This window comes from Colletotrichum fructicola, assembly GCF_000319635.2.
Source record: "Colletotrichum fructicola Nara gc5 chromosome Unknown KSG_Nara_v1_contig07, whole genome shotgun sequence".
Lineage (NCBI taxonomy): Eukaryota > Fungi > Ascomycota > Sordariomycetes > Glomerellales > Glomerellaceae > Colletotrichum > Colletotrichum fructicola.
This window is the reverse complement of record NW_027094057.1, coordinates 2,906,638-2,925,088: the sequence shown is the minus strand read 5'-3', so window position 1 is coordinate 2,925,088 and position 18,451 is coordinate 2,906,638. Positions and strand designations below refer to the sequence as shown.

At 53.5% G+C, this 18,451-nt stretch overlaps 4 protein-coding genes across 4 annotated transcripts; 2 read left to right on the top strand and 2 right to left on the bottom strand.

Annotated features, from left to right (window-relative positions):
* Positions 1–403: 403 nt before the first annotated feature.
* naa38-b (N-alpha-acetyltransferase 38-B, NatC auxiliary subunit) lies at positions 404–808 on the top strand (the record flags this gene model as incomplete). The annotated part of the gene is made up of 2 exons (XM_032030367.1): positions 404–514; positions 575–808. 2 exons carry the CDS (start codon positions 404–406, stop codon positions 806–808), a joined length of 345 nt encoding a protein of 114 aa, XP_031890199.1.
* Positions 809–1,135: 327 nt separating this feature from the next.
* PIL1 (Sphingolipid long chain base-responsive protein PIL1) lies at positions 1,136–2,479 on the bottom strand (the record flags this gene model as incomplete). Its single annotated transcript, XM_032030368.1, has 5 exons — positions 1,136–1,770; positions 1,824–2,007; positions 2,066–2,199; positions 2,291–2,348; positions 2,423–2,479. The coding sequence occupies 5 exons, from the start codon at positions 2,477–2,479 to the stop codon at positions 1,136–1,138; spliced, it is 1,068 nt and encodes a 355-aa protein (XP_031890202.1).
* A 2,795-nt stretch (positions 2,480–5,274) lies between these two features.
* Ezh1 (Histone-lysine N-methyltransferase EZH1) lies at positions 5,275–9,296 on the top strand (the record flags this gene model as incomplete). The annotated part of the gene is made up of 2 exons (XM_032030369.1): positions 5,275–6,135; positions 6,228–9,296. 2 exons carry the CDS (start codon positions 5,275–5,277, stop codon positions 9,294–9,296), a joined length of 3,930 nt encoding a protein of 1,309 aa, XP_031890201.1.
* A 1,926-nt stretch (positions 9,297–11,222) lies between these two features.
* On the bottom strand, positions 11,223–12,893 carry fcyB-0 (Purine-cytosine permease fcyB; the record flags this gene model as incomplete). Its single annotated transcript, XM_032030370.1, has 3 exons — positions 11,223–12,319; positions 12,377–12,593; positions 12,663–12,893. The coding sequence occupies 3 exons, from the start codon at positions 12,891–12,893 to the stop codon at positions 11,223–11,225; spliced, it is 1,545 nt and encodes a 514-aa protein (XP_031890299.1).
* Between the last annotated feature and the right edge of the window lie 5,558 nt (positions 12,894–18,451).

Below are 18,451 nucleotides of genomic sequence, written 5' to 3'. Positions count from 1 at the left end.
CGAGTGGATATCGCATTGTCGTTGATAGGCGCAAAGTCCCGGTCTACTCAAGAAGAGGCAGCTCTCGAGTGTTGGATTGTAAAAGTGTTATGAAGTTGTGACTCTGTGAAAGAGGTGGGAGGCGGTGGCTGCCTGCAGACAGGCATGCCATTTGACATGGGGGAGCTCAGGTAATGACGCGCTTTCCTCCACTAGAGGCGTCGTTATCGGTTCTTATCTAGTGGCCCCGCAGTCGGAAGTACCACTGCGAGCAGACTTGGGAACCGCCTTGACGACCTAGCAAGCCTGGGTCGGCATGAATGACAACCTGCGAACCAATCTCTCTTCCTCTCACCATCTGACCTAGAGACTCAGCACGGAGGCTGGGAAAGGCGATGAATACAGTCGTTACTGCTTCGCTGCAATGGACAAAGAGGAGGCAAGAGACTTCTTGACCTCGCTTCTCAACAAGAACTTGCGCATCTTGGCCACTGATGGTCGCATGTTTCTGGGGATTTTCAAATGCACCGACCCTGTGAGCGACGCCCTCTCCTCATGCCTTCGAAAATTTTCTGACCCTCTTGGCCATGTCTAGGACCGAAATGTCGTGTTAGCCCATACATACGAGTATCGCCAACCGTCAGCGCAGCAACGGGCGGAGGCAGCGAAGAATGCCGCCGCAGGCACCGGGTCGGTCTCGATGGACATGACTTCCCGTTACCTGGGTTTGGTTGTAGTACCTGGCCAATACATTGCAAAGATCGAGGTGGAAGAGTTTTCTAGCCAGCTACGAGGACACAACCCATATGCCGACGCAGCAGTTGTCTAGGGCCCCGCACATTAGAAGATGGCAGGTCAAGGGATAAGTGACGACTAAAGATAATAATGCCGATAATGATAAACTACGCAATTATTGGACATTACAACTAGGAGAACCAATGTTTTTGCCTTGATTACCTTTCCTTCCACGTTCGCCGTAGCAAACCTATCATAACCTCAATTCTTTACCGAGGCACCCAACCCCTAACACCAGAACCAAGCGCTGTCCATGAACGTGGAAGGAATATTATCGCGACCATGAGCTACATGCTCGCTGCCTTCAAAACGAATATGATTGAGAAAATCCGGGCGAAATCGGCATGACAAGATGCTGCATCTATGCGACAACGCTCTCGTGCTGGCGTCCTCGGGTTTCACCGTTCAACCCGTCATCAGTTCCAGCAACGGAATGGTGGATATCATCCTCATCGTCTTCCTCATCATCGTAGTCCGTCTCCTTGTTATGGGCGGGCATCCAAGAGGAGTCGTCGTTCAAAGGGGCATCTTGTCCAGACAGATCATGGCCTCCCTCAGCGCGTGCCTTGATGTTGTTTCTACGACGAGTTGACAGAGTGCGAGCGCGAGTCGACAGCTTTGAGGACACAGCAGCGTTGGAGGTCACCCAGTTGGTGAGGGCATCCTCGCAGTCCTGGATAATGGCCTTGCTGGCCTCGTAACCATCATATGCAGCACGGGTCTCGCCAGGGGTGACGGGGGTATCATCGATGAGCTCCAAGAGGTGCTTTCCGTAGCCGGCGATAATCGCCACCTTCTCGCAATGCTCTCTTAGAGCATCAAATTGATAGGTGTAGGCGGCTTTGATCTTCTCGCGCGTGATGTTTGACAGTTGAGCCTCAGCGACCAGTGACTCCGCCTCAGCTCTCACAAGTTCCTGTTCGAGAACGACAATCTTTGGCGAGTTGGGCTCCTTGTACTTGAGCTGAGCGATCTGATCGGTAATCTTCTGTTTGCCTGTGAACGCTGTCAGAATCGGCATGGCATGGGAGGCTTCGATTGTTTCTTACGGTCTCGGCTTGGCTGGACTGAAGCCTCAATGTTGCGAATACTCTTGATGGTAACGCGGTATTGGTCATATCGATCGACGTATTGGTCCTCAAGCTCTCCAATTTCGTAGAGCAGGACACCGAGCTTGTCGGTGACATCGGAAACATCTTCGTCACATGCCTCTCCCCAGATGGAAAGTTGTTGCTGAGAGGTAAAAATTAGTATACACATTTCGGAATGCCCTCGGTGCGGGTTGACCTACTGCGACCTCCATACGCTCTCTCGCGACTGTCTCGAGGCTGCGCATAACATTCTTCTCCATCTTCACCAGCTGAGACAGCTTTTTAGCAAGGTCTGGCCCGAAGGCACCGGCAGACTTGTGACGAAGGGCATGACCTGATGTGAACTGTCAGTCGCCGTAAAGATGACAGTGGCCGCATTTCGAACGATAGACAGGACGGCGCAAGCCATGGAGGGTGCTACATACCGAAGCCACCGCGGAAGAGGCGGCCAGACTTAGTGGTTGACGGCGGCGGGGGCGGGTTCTGCAACAAGAGTCAGCATCTATCTTTTGTTCTTGGCGACGATTGGTGAGAAGACAGGCTCGCGGTGTTCGTACCTGTAGTTGAGAGGCCGTGGGCGCCCTCGTTTGGCGCATAGAATAGGTGCGGTGCATGATGGCAGTGGTGTCAACGACGACAATGTCAGTTAGGTTATCAACGTGTGTACTGTCGCAATAATCAATCAGGCGACAAAGTGCGTGTCAATATGCCAGTCAAGGGAGAAGGGCGGTTCGCAAAGAGGGTATCGCGGGGTGGAACAAGGGACTTGTAGAGGATCGAATGACGGTCGAGGCGTCGGGACTGGGATGATGCGGACTCGAGTGTTTATATGTATGCGCCGGAAAGGGTCCAGAAGACATGCGTGGATGTTGCGGAGGAGACGGGACTCGAAGTGGGCGGCCTGTTGGGCTGGACATGCATGGGTAGTAGAAGGGTCAGGCAGGTGAAGCGGCAGCACCCAGCACCTCTCAGCGCAGTCCCCCAGGCCCCCCTCTGTGCCTCATTCGCCCTGGCGACGTCATCTGTTTCTTTAGCTCGTGTTTTTGGCGTTGTTCGCAGCGTCACCCAGCTAACCACCCACCCAGGTGCCTGCATCAATAACTTACGCGGGTACAAGCCGGAAGCCCCACATTCTAGGTACCTTGTGGCGCCATCTTGAGCTGAATCCGTCGCAAAGTCACCCTTGAAAGCTACAACCCCGGGAGCTCTGGCCAGTGTCACTCCTCATCTCTTCGACCTCGACCTACCATGATCAAAAGGAGGCTACGGTTATGCAATGAGGAGGCAGGCCTCACACAGCCAGGACGATCGCCATCCGGGATGGCGCCGGCTCTTCGAGACCCTTCGCCCAATGTGGGCTCATGAAACAGACGGCCGGGACTCTTGGGGCCGACTTGGGACGAAGAAACAGGAGGAACCAGCAAGCTTCGATGCAAGCTGCAAGAAAACCCCATCACCCCACGCCTGTCTGTTCCCTTCCGCAGCTGCAGGTCCAGACGGAACTGGGCTCTGGGATGATGGAGAGAGTGGGCGATTTGGTTTATGATATAGCCTTCGTCAACAATTCAGGGTTGTCAATCCTTCATTATCTTCCTTCGCAAACTGGTGGGCGAAGGATCTTTAATTTGCCAGCGGATGACATATCTGCATTCCTAGGCACCGGCCTCTCAATTCAGGTCAGTATTCGAATCGAACCTGCCCGTCTTTGATGCCAAGGAACAGGACCGTATTTTTCTTCTCTAGCGCTGGATACATACTCGTACTGTCGAGCGCATCGGCATGTCCAGATTCTTTAAAGCTAAGGGTCGTCTGCTAGTCCCAGAAGATGAGCGATGATTTCATAGACTGCCTCTATCTGTCAACTCGCCAACCAGCGCAATCTGTGCCCTGCGTCCTGGCGGAACACTTGATTAGTCCAAACAGCGGCCGCCAGAGTGTCGGTGCAGCCGGCTGTCGGATTAAGCACGGTAGACTCTGCCAATTGACTTTCTGCTCGTTGCTGTACGGGCATCTCCAGACACTCCCTCATGTTACTTGCTACTTATAATATCGACTATGGCCATGTGCTTGACGCAACAACACTGTTGACTTGCTATATTCTCGTTAGAACGTCGACGGTATACATCTCATTCGAGGCTTACGAGTAATTCTTTTTGCAATGTCGGGGTGTGATGCATAGCTGGACGTATTGAATCAAGAGACTTTCTCTAGTACCTGGGCCGCTCAACTCCAGACGGCCATGCAACCCTAACCCTGGCCCTGGCCGAGCCACGTCGACCGCTACTGCGCTGAGTTGAGCTTAAATGACTGTTATACTATTTTTTCCCCAAGCAACTCGAACATCGGGCAACGTTCAACGCAAGGCAATGGAATATGGCCGCCTTGGCTGAAAGTCCCTTGCGAAAATTTGTCATGCGCGCCGGATTGCGTTTGTAGCATCCAAAGCGAGACTTGCCTCATTTTGGGGTACGAAGTCCGAGCGCAAGCCAAATGTCGAGTCTCTTTGCCCTGGCTTATTGTTTGCCATTCTCTCTTCGGAAGAGGTATGGTGGGAGACACATGGCAGCGTGGTATCCTCAAAGACACCTGAATATAAAACAAGGAGACGCCGGCCGGGAAAGTATTCCGTAAGGAGACAGCACCGAATAAACCGAATGGATAGAAAGACATTGTTCTCAGAGTGCGCTCCATCATGACAAAGCCCAAAGTGTAACATGAATCAATTGCAAGCCCGCCACCACCACCCGCTGAGACGAAAGAGACGGAAAAAAAAATACTGCAGAAAATAATCAAAGAAGGCATGTTATCTTTGTGCATCTCTTGTGTGTTTACCCAGACTGCCTGAAATGCATCGGAACCAACGGGCAACTGATACACTGGGCCGTGAGGTGCTTGGTGGGTTATTGTGGATAGGTGCGTTGGTTGCCTGAGTCCTGAGTGCAGTTCCTGAAGCGCAGCCCCTGCTCCCCCGGTCTCGTTTGGGACTAGCGCATTGCAATCTCTCCCTCGATGTCCTTCCGCCCATGAACGCGCTTAGCCTCGCAATTCACCAACGCGTCTCACATATCTCATCTCTTCTCTCATCATCAACCTCATCCAAGAGAGCGTGCTTGAGCGGGAAAGTGACCCATTCGCCATCTCGACTGTTGCGTCGCATTTTTTTTTCGACCGCGCAACGTCACGGGGCGCTTCTTCCTGGCCGCCTGGCATGAGACTTCCGTAGTCAATGTTTACAGGCTTTGCTGACACTGATCTCGGGGAAGAGGACATGAGCAGCGACCGTGTCTGTGTTTGCGCCTGCAGCAAGTGAGGAGGCTCGAGGCCAGAACCGCCGCCAGACGAGCTCCCGACAGAAAGCCACCGCCTTTGCGCCTTCTTCCTGTCGCTTTTCGCCTCGTCATTTACCGTCATGTCCTTCTTTGCTGGGTCCGATCGGGACGCAGCTGCTCAAAGAGGTCCCTACGTCGACGAGTGCGCCAAGTTCCACCTGAACCAAGAACACGATCCTTCAAACCATCACCCTCACCACCGCCACCACCACTCTCATTCTCAACACGATCAACGCGCCTACCAGAAGCCCCCGCTCCGTCAAAGCTCGGGAAACGCTTCTAACAACTTCATCGACCTGACAGGCGACAGCGACAGTCCTCCCATCTCCCCTCGCCCTAAGCACTTTCCTCATCTTGATGCCGATCGCGCGACCCCCTCCAGCTGGAAATCCAAGCCTGAGGCCAGCCAACCTCCCAGTTCAGCGTCGCGTATCCCACTAGGTCTAGGTCCTGCCCATAACAGTAGTGTCCTCTCCGACCCAAGCGGCGCCTCAACCGCTGTTTCCAGCAATGCAGCCTCGGTCTTGGATCCTTCGCCGCCGCCTGTCTCAATCCAAACGTCAGTCGATCTCGACGACAGTTACGATGCCGAGATGCCACGACTCGCGCGACCAGACGCTCCTCTAGAGACTGCCCAGCAAGTCACTCCGCCATCTTCTACCCGCCCTTCGAGCAACCAGTCTCCCAAGGTTGCTAAGCATGTCTCCAACTCCAAGAAACAGACCCCGAACAAGGGCATCTCCGACTTCAATCACATCACCTCGTCACTCACTAAGTACTCTCATGATATCCGCAAAAATCATGTAGAAATGGTTCTCTACGCACTCAAATCTACCAAGCCCAGGGAAACACGTGTTTCTACCGGTCACGATTGGTTCGCTGACGTCGGCATCTCACCTACGACTGAGGAGAAGGGAACGACCATGAAGATTCGGGTCAAGGTAAGTACACATCGATGGCGAGACGTCTGTCCTCATCATTCTGCCGCATCTCAACATCCAAAGTATGGATATGAATGCTGACTTCGCCTCAGCAACACTTTCGCGGGAGAAAAGCGGATCAGGGCCGAGATGCTCATTACCTGCCAGTTTGCGTCAAGTCAACCAAGGACGCCGTGCCTAAGTACCGATTTCATCACACGGAAATCGTAAAAAACGTCCTTTCTCCCAACTCCATGCTCAAATTTGTCCCTGTCATCCGCGATCTGGAACCGGAAGAGGAGCGAGACTACCTTCTATGGCTGAACGAGCTTGAGAGGATGGATGCAAGCTGCGGGTTCAAGACGTTAGGCAATCGCGAAGACCGAGTCAACAGGACTTTTCGCAAAGAGCGCACCGCCACCCTGTCACTGTTCCTGGATTCTTGGCTCAAGAAGCTCAACATCGACAATTGTAACCGGACGACACTCATCCGTCATATGGCCAGTTCAGAGTCTGATGACGCCATCACGCCGCAACAAAAAACGAGTCTGGTCAATTTGCATAGCGATGACAATTTAGCCGCCACACCGAGAGCTTTGAAGGCAGCAAGAGTTTTCACCGAGGCTTTCGATTACGTTTTCTATCAAGAGGTGCCAAAAGACCGGGGAGTTCTGTTGCGCGACGTGCTGAAGCTCGATAAGTCTGTTGACGAGATTGTCGAGTCCAAGAAGGCGGCTAAAGGCGACAATGAGAAAGCTTCATCTCTTGAGCACTGGATCGAAACCCATACAGTCATGGGTTGTCTCATCTGTTACAGCAACTCTTGCGAACATGGAGACTACAGCATTGAGAATCACAAGCGCAACTTCTCCATGGATTGCATCGGGATGTACGGACGGATGTTCTCGGCGAACCGCGTTATCTCCTCTAAAGAAGACCCCGAACATTCGGATCCTCCGCCCCCATGTCAGCGGGGATGCTTCCAGATCAACGCCAATACTCCTGATGCATCGTCGCGACCTTGGACGGAAGACGAGACGAACTTGCTGCGAAGCCTGTTCACAATCTTGGATCACAACAAGGTCAGGGTCAAGGCTCAGTGCGCGACTGCTGAGATTCTGAACAGGTCCTGCTGGGACGTCAACCACCATTTACAATCTCTGGGCATTACTCTTCCCCCCTTGGAGACCTTTGAACCGGCAAGGGTCAAAAATCTTCCCTGGTATGATCGTAAGAAGAAGATGCTCATCGGCGACTGGCAAGATCACACAAATTCCCACGACACCAAGGTTCGCCCTTCGAACGACCCATGCCACCACGACGGGCCCTGCACTGCAGAAAATTGCACCTGTATAATGAACGACATCCTCTGCGAGAAATTCTGCCGCTGTACCGAGGACTGCTGCGCGTATAAGTTCACCGGCTGTGCTTGCCATGCCAGCGGCAAGACTTGCTTGCAGAAACAGAAGGAAGGCCGCCCCTGCATTTGCGTGCAACTCAACCGCGAGTGTGATCCCGACCTCTGCGGGACTTGCGGCGCTGTGGAACGCGCCGACCCTGCAAATCGGCATGATGATGCCCTGTTCCAAACGGGCTGCCAGAACATTGCCATTCAACGAGGTGTCAGCAAGGCTGTTGTCTTGGGAAAGAGTCAATTGGAGGGCTGTGGCTACGGCCTCTTCACAGCGGAAGACATTGCTCAAGACGAGTTCGTCATCGAGTACACTGGAGAGCTGATCGTTGCGGACGAGGGTGTCAGGAGAGAAGCAAGACGCGGAGAGGCTTTTGCTGTTGAGAAGAGTACTTCTTACGTGTTCAGTCTCTTGGATTATGAGGGTATTTGGGTCGATGCCGCTATTTATGGCAACCTCAGCCGCTATATTAATCATGCTGTGGAGGCAGCCAACGTCCAGCCTGGTATTCTCTACGTCAACGGAGAGTACCGCATCCGCTTCTCGGCCACGCGCAGTATCAAGGCGGGCGAGGAGCTGTTCTTTAATTATGGCGAGAACTTCCCCAACCTGACTAAGAAGATGATTAAGGAGAAGGCAGACAACGAAGATGGCGAAGTGGGCGGGGAGGAGAAGGCAGCACCGGTCAAAAGAGGCCGGGGCGGAAGACGTCGATCAGAAAAAGCTGCAGTCAAGCAGACTACACAGAAGTTTGCCAAAGCCAAAATTGCCAAGGGTGTTCGCACTGGAGCCCGCAAAGAGGCGCCCAAGCTGACAGCCGACGATTACGAGGCACTGGCCGATTTTGAAGTCGTGTCGGGCCCAGGGCGGAAAAGAAAACGGGCTGCCAGGAGTGACGATGAGGAGGAGGAATACCACCCGTCCCTTGAGTCTGAGGATGCGCAAGACGCTAGCAAGCGCAGCATTCCTGCTCAACGAAAGCATCGTCGTATGAAATCCAAGAATCTACACACGGATTCAGAAGCGGATGATTCCACGCAGACATCTCCACGCATCAAACTTGGACGAGGACGCGGACGTCCTGGTGCCTCCAGAACTGCGAGTAGGGCCAGATCAGTTGCGAAGACACAGACAGCTGCCGGGAAGTCAGAGGCGGGCTCGCCCGTCCAGAAGAAACGTCGCGGGCGGCCACCCAAGAACCCTCGACCAACGAGCCCGGCCGAGAACGATGAGGCTTACATGGGTGACGTTAAGAACGAAATCCACGCAAGTTTCACTGCGTCCTCCAGGAGCCAGGAGGTCGAGGGTGATACGATTTCGGTCGGCCTTGACCCTCCGAGATCCGCCCGTGGACGTAAGCTTACCACGCGCGGCCTCAGCCCTGAGATCCATCACATGGATATTGACGAGGAGCTTGATGTAAACGCAACCCCGTCTCGCTCAAGGGGTCGAAAACGGAACGACGCGAACACGATCACAGCCAGGGGACCGTCGCGGTCTAGACGTGCCTCAACATCGCAAGCTCGCTTAGCTTTGATCGATACGGATGATGACGTTGTGGTTCGCGCACCGGGTTCGCAGCGCAAGGGGCGACTCGCTCCCTTCTTTGAAGTGAACGATAGCGAATCCAGTTATCAGAACAACGGCGTCGAATTCGACTCGGAGGACGATGATGACGAGGATGACATTGTCGATCCCTCTTTGCGGCGTGCCGCTAGGGCTAGGAAGAAACCAGCTCGCTTTCGCGTGTCGGATGACGATGAGTCTTGAGGTGACGGATACGTGGCCGGTTCACCGCGGCTATTACGAAAAGCATCATAGGAGTCAAGAGACATGAGGCGCAGTTCTTTTCTGGGGAGCTGCAAGAACTTCACGACACCAATGGATGGCGGAGGGTAATTCGATTTTCATATTTTGCATCAAAGTTGGCATCCAGCTGGTTAAACTCACGGAGCCTTCCCAAAGGGCAGGGAGTTCTGAGTGAAATCAGCTAGTTGGTGGGGAACATTCTGCTTGGCGCTTCAGGAAAATCCAGGGAGTATAAAGCATACATAGTTAGTCCGTGGATACTGGATTCAGTGACGCAGCATCACAAAGCCCTTTGCATTAGTCGCCAAATATAAGTAGTTGCATTCGGTTCTTCGGGAATGTCTGAGACGATGACTGGTGCTGAGATATGTACAGGTCAATTTAGAGTTTAAGTAGCAGTCAAGCTTTGGCGGGATAGCTCGGGGCCAGCCCAGATCTTTTCAATGCCGAAGATTACGAATACTGTGATGGGCAAAACTCTGGTGTTCCAATGAGAGTTTGAAAAGGCGGGGCCAACCCTCTCGGGATGATGAGACGAAACCTACCCGTTACCTTCACAATGTCTCTGTTCTAAACAAACACTGACGCATCTTGAAGTAATGTACGCTTAGATGAAGTCTTAATGGATGTTGTGCTTTTTCCCCTTCTTCTGGACCTTGCTTCAGTTATATCTTAAACAATATTTAGTACAATAATAAACGTTCAGGAGTTTAGCTAAGAATGTTATGAGCTCTTTCTATCACATTAAAATTGCAAACTTCGTCAACATAGACAGAACAGATATCACAACGGGTAGAAGGTCTCATGCGAAAAAGGTTAGAATAGAGTGATAAGTAGACCGTCAAATACAGAAATAAAAAGGAAAACAGTGTGTTATCATAGTATATGCTAAAAACACATTTTACTATATTAAAGTGACTATTTAACGTTTTATCTTAGACTAAGATTAAGAGCCGCTTTCACTTAGTTACAATAGATTAAATGAACGTGAATAAGGTAACTGTTCAGCTTGATTTGCTGCACTAACAGCGTAAAATCTGTCCAGCAGCCTACACGTAAAGATCAAGAGCAGACGCAGATAAAAATGACAATCTTCGACATTGCACATATTTATGCATCATAGGAAGAAATGAGTATCTTGAGAGCAGTTTTTCTTTCCAATGTGACAATGTGATTTAGAACCGTTTAGTACTTTCAACCATTTACTATGATTTTGTGACGTGAGCATTATCTTCTTCAATAGCTGAAACCTCATTTCGTAGAGATGTAGCGCTAACGACATGTTATTTGTCACGTTGTGGTTGTTACATCCTTCGCCGGGCATCATGAAAGCGGCAATCAACTTACGTGTACGGAACGTAGCAGAGACTCAGTCTCAAGAGAATTGATTATTTTAACATTCACATATGGGGCCTCGCGGTGCGAGCAAAATGTAGTCGAGGTTTAGGTGCTGAACACGTCGATGCTGCTGCGTCTCAACAACTACACAGACTTGAATTAGTAACGGAATGTTGGAAAGGGACACTCTAAACACTTGAAAGAGTCACGGTCATAGCGTTAAGCGATCAAGGAGGGAGACATTAATAGTTGTGGTTGAACATAGCAATCGGAGTCAAAGCCCACGTTGGTTTTTGCAATTTTCAATTGGCTCGCTGGTATACTTTTATCTAAGCTAAATTATTCAGAAGATTCGGTCCGCCATGCAAGTGCTAGACAAACAATGAACGACGTGCCCAGCTCATGTACTGAAAGTTGGAACCCAAAATGACCCAGAGCTTTCTTTCCCTGTATCGACGCCCAACACCGTAGACGCCTCAGACCTTCAATATGTACAACGCATCTATATCATACAAATCATCCCACACATGCCGCCTGACACGACAACAACTACCTCTTGAAGAATTTCTTCTCGACGACTCTCAACCCGGCGTATGAAACCGCCGCAAAAGAGAAGGCAAGCTCGAAACCAATGTCGCCGCCAAACGCGCCGCCAGCAAGCTTGCCGATCGGGCCGGTGAACCACGTCTGCGACATGCCGAGCACGGCGCCCATGACGCCCATGAGGAAGGCCACGAAGGCGGCAATACCGGGCGGCAGGCGCGAGGGGTCGTCGTAGTCCTCGATGTCGTAGCCGCCGAGGCCGCGGCGGAAGACGACGTGGTCGGTGATGCTGATGCCCTCGTAGATGGCGAGCCAGTAGGCGATGATGAGCATGAAGTTCTCGAGCCAGGCCTCGAAGCGGTCGTAGCCGGGGATGCTGATGGCGATGTAGACGCCGGTGCCGGCGAAGACCCAGATCCAGCGGGGGACGCGGGCGGTGTGGCGAGAGAGGACCTGCAGGGAGAGGGAGACGGAGTAGATGTTGGGGCAGTTGTTGGCGATGATGGAGAGGGCGAGGATGACGAGGCAGAACTGGCCGAAGCCGCCGAGCTTAGGGACGAGGACGGCGGCGAGCAGGCCGCCGATGCCCGAGTCGGCGTAGGCGGCGCTGAAGGTGGGGTCGTTGACGCTGGCGGTCATAACGGCGGCGCCGAGGAGCTCGGTGAAGCAGAGGGTGAGGAAGAGGCCGGAGAAGGTGACGAGGAAGACGCGCATGCGGGAGGTGGACGGCGGGTAGTAGCAGGTGTAGTCGGCGGCGTACGAGGTCCAGCCGGTGGCGAAGCCGAAGACGCTGGCGGCGAAGGATAGGACGGAGCCGGCTTCGGAGGGCCCCGTGTTCAGGGGCAGCATGTTGTTGAAGTTACCCGAGTGGGCGAAGACGCCGAGGACGATGAGGAAGATGATGAAGCAGGGGATCCAGGAGAAGCGCTCGTAGGTGTGGACGATGCGGTAGCCGAACGTGCAGATGACGAGGGTCGACAGCGCAATGATGATGATGCCGGCCCACCCTGGCATGTCGTGGTTCACGGCGTTGAAGAGCTGGGCGCCGACGATGGAGTTGACGGCGGACCAGCCCAGGCATGCGAGGATATTGAAGACGGCAACTTTGGGCATGTGTTAGTGGCGCCCACCCTTGAGGAGAGAGGTAGTATTCGACATACCAAGCTTGACGACGTAGTAGCCGTACCAATACCGGGACAGAACCATCTGTCGAAGACCAAACTTGGGGCCAAAGGTAGAGAAGAAGCACACGGGAAGGACACCGAGGAAGTTGATGAAGACGATGGTCAGAGCCGTGTCAGCGAAGCCGAGACTGAAAACCGGAATCGCAAGAACGCCGATGGCAAAGGACGAGACGACCATGTTGGCGGAGCACCACTATGAAGACTTTCGTCAGAACCACCGCGTCTCTTGGTTTTTGCGCACACATTCACCAGCGAAACTCACCATCGTTCCAACGTTCATGATGGCGTCGTCGGTACGCTCATCTTCCGGGACTCTTTCGATGCCTCTCTGTTCCACGCCAAACTTGCCCGCCAACCTTTGGAGTTTCGCATACGTGCTGGTGCCCGCCTCGAAGTCCTCTTGGTGCACGCCGTCGGCCCCCACGTAACCGCGGGCCACATCCTTCTTCTCCCCGTTCGACTCGACGTCGCTTTTGGTCTCGAATATCGCCATGGTCTGTATCCGGTCTCTCTCGTTGGTTTCTTTCGAGTTTGTGTAAGCGGTCACCGGAAGTTCATAGCTTGGCTTGGCTTGGCACAACGGAGTAAGGCGGGTTGATGGAGGACGGTGGTGTCTTGTCGACGACGGGCAAACTCAATTCAAGGCGCTTTGAAGCTACCGATCACCAGTGAGGGGGAGAGAAAGGTCCGCGACGGAAGATTGGACGATGAGCAACAGCAGCAACATGGTGGCGGACCCGGGGGCAGTAATATCCCAATTCACACGACGGAAAGTGGAGGAGCCCTTATCAGGGCGATGGCGACGCGCGCGAATTCTACGGGATCTTTCGTACCCAGATTTCGGGGCCTCGCAAGACGGCAACGACCATTTTTGCGCAGAGGTGCAGCAGAGCACACACCACGTCCTAGCCTTTCTGACGCGAAACTGGTGGGGGGAGCAAAAGATAAGGAACCGCGGCATTGAAGAATCAATCGACATATCCCCACCAGCGCGTCCCTGGAGTATGAGTAGCGGGTACTTGGTGTGGCTCGGAAGTCAGCCGGCAACTGGGAGCCGTTTGGGATAGGTCCGGTAAAGGGGGGCCGCGCTGGAGTCTGAAGGCAGAGCTAGAAGACGCAGAGAGGCGAATTCGGGATTCCCGGGTTGCCTTTCGTCCAATGGCGAATTTCGAAGGAGAAAAAATTCGGTGAAAATGGAGGTCGTCAGGCGAGAGTTGCGGAACTGAGCAGATCGTCTCGTCTGTCAAGTACTCGGTACATTGCCCTCTGTATGCGCAGCAGCCTCGACAGTGGCATCACGAGACAGGGCAAAGAGAGTAAGGCGAGTTGAGGTGGCTCGAAACTTGGCGATGCGATGGTGAGGGAGCTGGTTGTGTGGCATTCGCGCGCATCGCTGCCATCCGCAGACACACACACTACCTTACCCCAGGTTCTCCCCGTCGGAGCCAAGAGACAGATGCAGAAGATAAGGCGGGATTGCCCACGCATCGTCCAAGCGCACCACGGCCATGTCCGCGAAGCTGCAAACGACGTGGGAGGTCGTCAGAGACGAACAAGAGAGTGTACGTAAGGGCAAAGAGTCGAGGGTTTCCTGCTGAAGGACTTCCTTATCTTCAGGCTTCAGAACCCCCCGTTGGATCGTCGCGATTAGATAGGGTATTGCGAGTGTTGCAATTGGTCGTGTGAGCAGCCAGGGTTCCCGCAATGGAGACCAAATCTTGCTGGCGCTGCCGCAATGCCGATGCCGAATGCATGGAAGCAGGAGGTTGGTGACGACGGGGCAATTTTGCTTCCATCCTGCAGCGGGAAGCAATCAACGAAGGGCTGGGGTGCCAAGAAGTCGAATTGTCCGAACTTTGGAGCTAGATGCGAATGGGAGTCCTGATCCATTAGTCGTGACTTCAAATCAGCGCGCAATCCGAACTATTGGTGATAGGAAGCCGCCGCAAGATTCGGAGTGTGTCGAGGGGCTCTTTGTGGGAGCGAACCCTGACCTTGCGACCGCGGGTAGTAAAGCTTAGCTTTCCTGGGCAACGGGCCTCTTGAACTTTTACTTCAACATATTCGGGAGTTGCAGCCACACTTGTATCGGCGTGGCGGTGCGAGAAGGCGGTTCTTTCCGCACATCGTTCCGCGGTCTTGTATTATGTAAGGCAGGGCTCCCGTCGTGTGTTATGTGAGGTTGGACAAGACGCATCTTGCTTCCTCTCGCATCAAAGAAGGTTCTCCACCATCATATGCCAGCTTGCCGTGGCGGCCAAACGCAAACGCACGTCATACTGTCGCGAGGAATTCCTCCAACCCGCCATTGCTCCCGTTCAAATGCGAGGACGCCGCGAATCTCGATAGCCCCGCAAAGTTCCAAGCCTGGCTTCGATCATTAGACTCAAATTGCTTAGCATTCCTCGGTGAAGCTGGTTTGCCATTGTCGTCAACCGCAAGGCTTTGGGACCTCCACCACAAGCAATGAAGACCCAAATGAAGCCAGCGAGGGGAACGGGTCAGCCATCTTCTATCAATGTCTTCCAATACTCCTCACATGGCAGAAACCTGGCGGGCGCGTGATGATAAACACTCGCAGTGATCGACAACTCAACCACCTGCTGGTTCTGTCTTGCTGTTTCTTATTCCCTACTTACCACGCTCCCTGGACGTTGCGACAGCCGCAGTCTTCCAAGACTTGACGGCAAGAAAGACCTCACTGGACCGGCTTCCAAGAACCAAGACTACACGCCCAATCACCCCCACTCCGAGGCCGGTTGCGAGCACCAAGCTGAAAACTAACCGCATTCTGCGCCATGTCTCGCAAGCACGGAACAGCTCAACGAAGTCAATTGCACGAACAGTACCTCGCACAAACGGTGCACGGCATGATCGTTGGCAATGTTACGGCGGGGAAATCGGCAGCGTCCATGTCTCCAACACGACAGCAGCCGGGCCAGATCTCGAGCAGACAGATCCTGTCGGAAGCCAAGTCCAGTCTAGACCTGCCGTCCTTCCGTGCAGTCGTCGTTGCACAGGTCCATCTTCATCCTGAAACTACGTCAACGCAGGGAAGTAGGACACAATCTACCGTCTGATAACACGAAAGCTCCCTTCAAAAACTCATGGCAGCCAAAAAGCAATTTGAAAGACAACCACTCGAGCTGCCCATGTTTAGTTCGCACTACCTCTCCTTGCACCGGCGTCGCTGCCATTGGCTCGGCCGCTCAGGGCAACGTTGCTGTGCTCTCCCCCAACACGTTGGACGACGCCGTTTGCGGTCGGCCTGATGCATGGACTCGAACCATGTTAGCAAGGCACCCCGCCTGACGGCTGAAGAAGCGCAAACCTCCTCCGCGGTGGTGCCGTACGGATACGTTGTTTTGATGATCGCAGAATAACACTTGACGATCACGAACGTGAGAGGTTTTTGAGTTTTCGGACAGGCAAAACCCACGAGCCCACAATGTCCCAAAAGCGCGCAATCTTAAAAAGGCGTGCTTCGGGCGTAGCCACAACTAATGTTTCGTTTTGCGGTCGTCTGATGTTTAGTACACGCAGAAGCGACTACCTTAATCCATGCAAAAGAAACGAAAGAAATGGCACACTATCTGGAAGCTTTTCACCTGTCCATTCTGCAGTAGGGCTGAGATTCGGGCTCCCTGGCCGCGGCTCTCGATCTGCACAGTCTATTACCCAATCGTCCACCACGACTGAGCCGTACATCATCTTTTGCCCACCTTCAGCCACAGTTTCTATTCTTATTTTACTTTTCCCAACGCCTCGGTCGTCGGCCTTGCCGCGCCTCATTTCCTCGTCACGGTTTTTGCGTGGCCTCAGCTCCCCTCCACCAAATCTGCGCTAAGCCGAAGACCACCCTAGTCTCTCGTACCTGATAGCACACACACCGGGCGGGCACCACCAGACACCACACGGTTACAATATGTCTCCAGCATTCTCGGTCCCTGCCGATTTGCTAGCCATTCCCAAGAACCTGTTGAAGACGGACTGGCATTAGCGTCTGGTTCCCTTTTCTCGGGGTCTCGGTGCGGGCGAATCAATGTTTTCATATGACTGAATTGTCACCCGTCTCCGTACTCACCCTACGCACTCATAGTCCCACGATGGCAGATCATCGGCGCCTTGGCAAGAACACAATCACACACATGCACACAACCCCCCGGGCAAGCTCTCTATCCCGCGCCCGTATAACGGGCGCACATGTCTGCTTCCGCAGGTGCGAACCCGTCGGAGGCAGCTGTCATTGATGATAACTCCGCAACAGCAGGGAACATCAATCACCCCGCTGCGGTGTCTCAGTAACGCACGTTAGAATTGACGAGATTTGAGATTCGAGGGGAGCCAGAGGGAAGCCTCCCCCAGTCATTACTGTACCCAGCAGCATATGGCGCGATGAGAACGCCCCTCACCCCTTGCTCTAGTCTATTGTTTCCTTCCGGAACCCCTCGACTCTGGACGTTCCGTTGGTCTAAACCCAAGCTGATCGATCGCGCTGCCAGAGCGGGAGATGGGCGTTGGCCCAAAGTCGTAGCCCCGTACCCAAGGAGCAATTAAGCTGCGAGAGGTGGCGCGGGCTAACGCCGTCACCCATGGCTTCCCGTCGGGCTTTCCTCAACAGCCTGCTCGCCCCATGTGTATGTATCGTATGCATGTGTGCGTGTGCCTGTGTGCGTGGTGGGTGTGTACGAATATGTGCTTACTCGCAAAATATGTACATGTTGTTTGGCCCCGTATTGATAAAGGCCAGCCCTTCCCGCCGGGCCTTCGTCCGAGTTACTTGCTACCCATCCGACATCAGCAACATTCCAGCAACGACCTGGGCCGTACCAGAGGGCTTCACTGCAGAAAGGAAAGGAAGAAGAAGACCGTTTCGTCCCGTCCTCTTTCACTCGCTTTCGGCCTAATCATATAATAATCCTGTCTCTCGCTCAACGCCAACATTCCGCACGTCTCTCGCTCTGCTTCAACTCTGAGAGCTCCTTCGCTTATCGCAGCCGTCTTCGATCACCAACCAGCCAAACATTTCCTTTACCTGCCTTGCCGTCCGCCACACGCGCACACACACACACACACTCCAACATCAGCGACCATGCAGTTCAACATCATCGTCTCCGCGGCCGTTGCCGTCTTTTCCCTCGGCGCCGTCATCCAAGCCAGACCTCTGCCTTGCACAGATGTTCGTATCCCAACTACTCACATGTTATCTACGGATGCATGTCTAACATCATTCGCCAGCTTAAGCGTGACCTCATCCTCAGCGGACAGGCCAGCCCCGAGATATGCTGCACATACGGCATCTGCAAGGGCGACGTCAACATCATCAGCGGATGAAAAGTTGACCTCTTGCCCTGCGGAAAACAAACAAACTCGAGAGTACAATCGCCGGCGCTCGTCATGACGGACACGTCCGGTCACACCAAAACAAGCGAGCACATATTCATCAAAGAATCACTCGCGCGTACAAATGCATACGTTGGCGTTCATCAATAAGGAGATACGGATATTCAAACGGTGTTTGGGGGGCGCAACAGGGCGTTACACAACTTGAGAACCTCACTCTTTTTTCCTGCTTTGTGTGAGAATTTGGTGTGTCACGGTGGGATGGGAAAGAGGTCAGCCCCGATGCACAACTCGGCATCTCCAGATCGCAATGGGGAGTTTCTTGGTCGAATGGGATGCCTGGGTCGGAGTTCCGCTGCTGTCATCGTCAGCAGCGCCCGCCCCATAGGCAAGTGTATTTTGTCGTGCATAAGCTGCCACGGCGGCGCCGCTGAGGGGGGGAGAATGGCCGATGAGAGGTTTCCAACGGTGAGATAGCTCTGGATGACGAATTGAAGCTCATGAATACACATAATTCCATCCTCAGTTGCGTCTTTGGGAGAGTGAACTGTTTGCCAGGTCGACCCCAAAAAAACATCGTGAGAGGCAACGCAAAGCCAAGACGTCGTTACCTTTGCCTGAACCTTTTGCACTCACACTTACACAAAAACTCGGAACAGTGTGAACAATACCCCACGCCTAAAGACGCCCTCGTGGTGCTGACGGGGA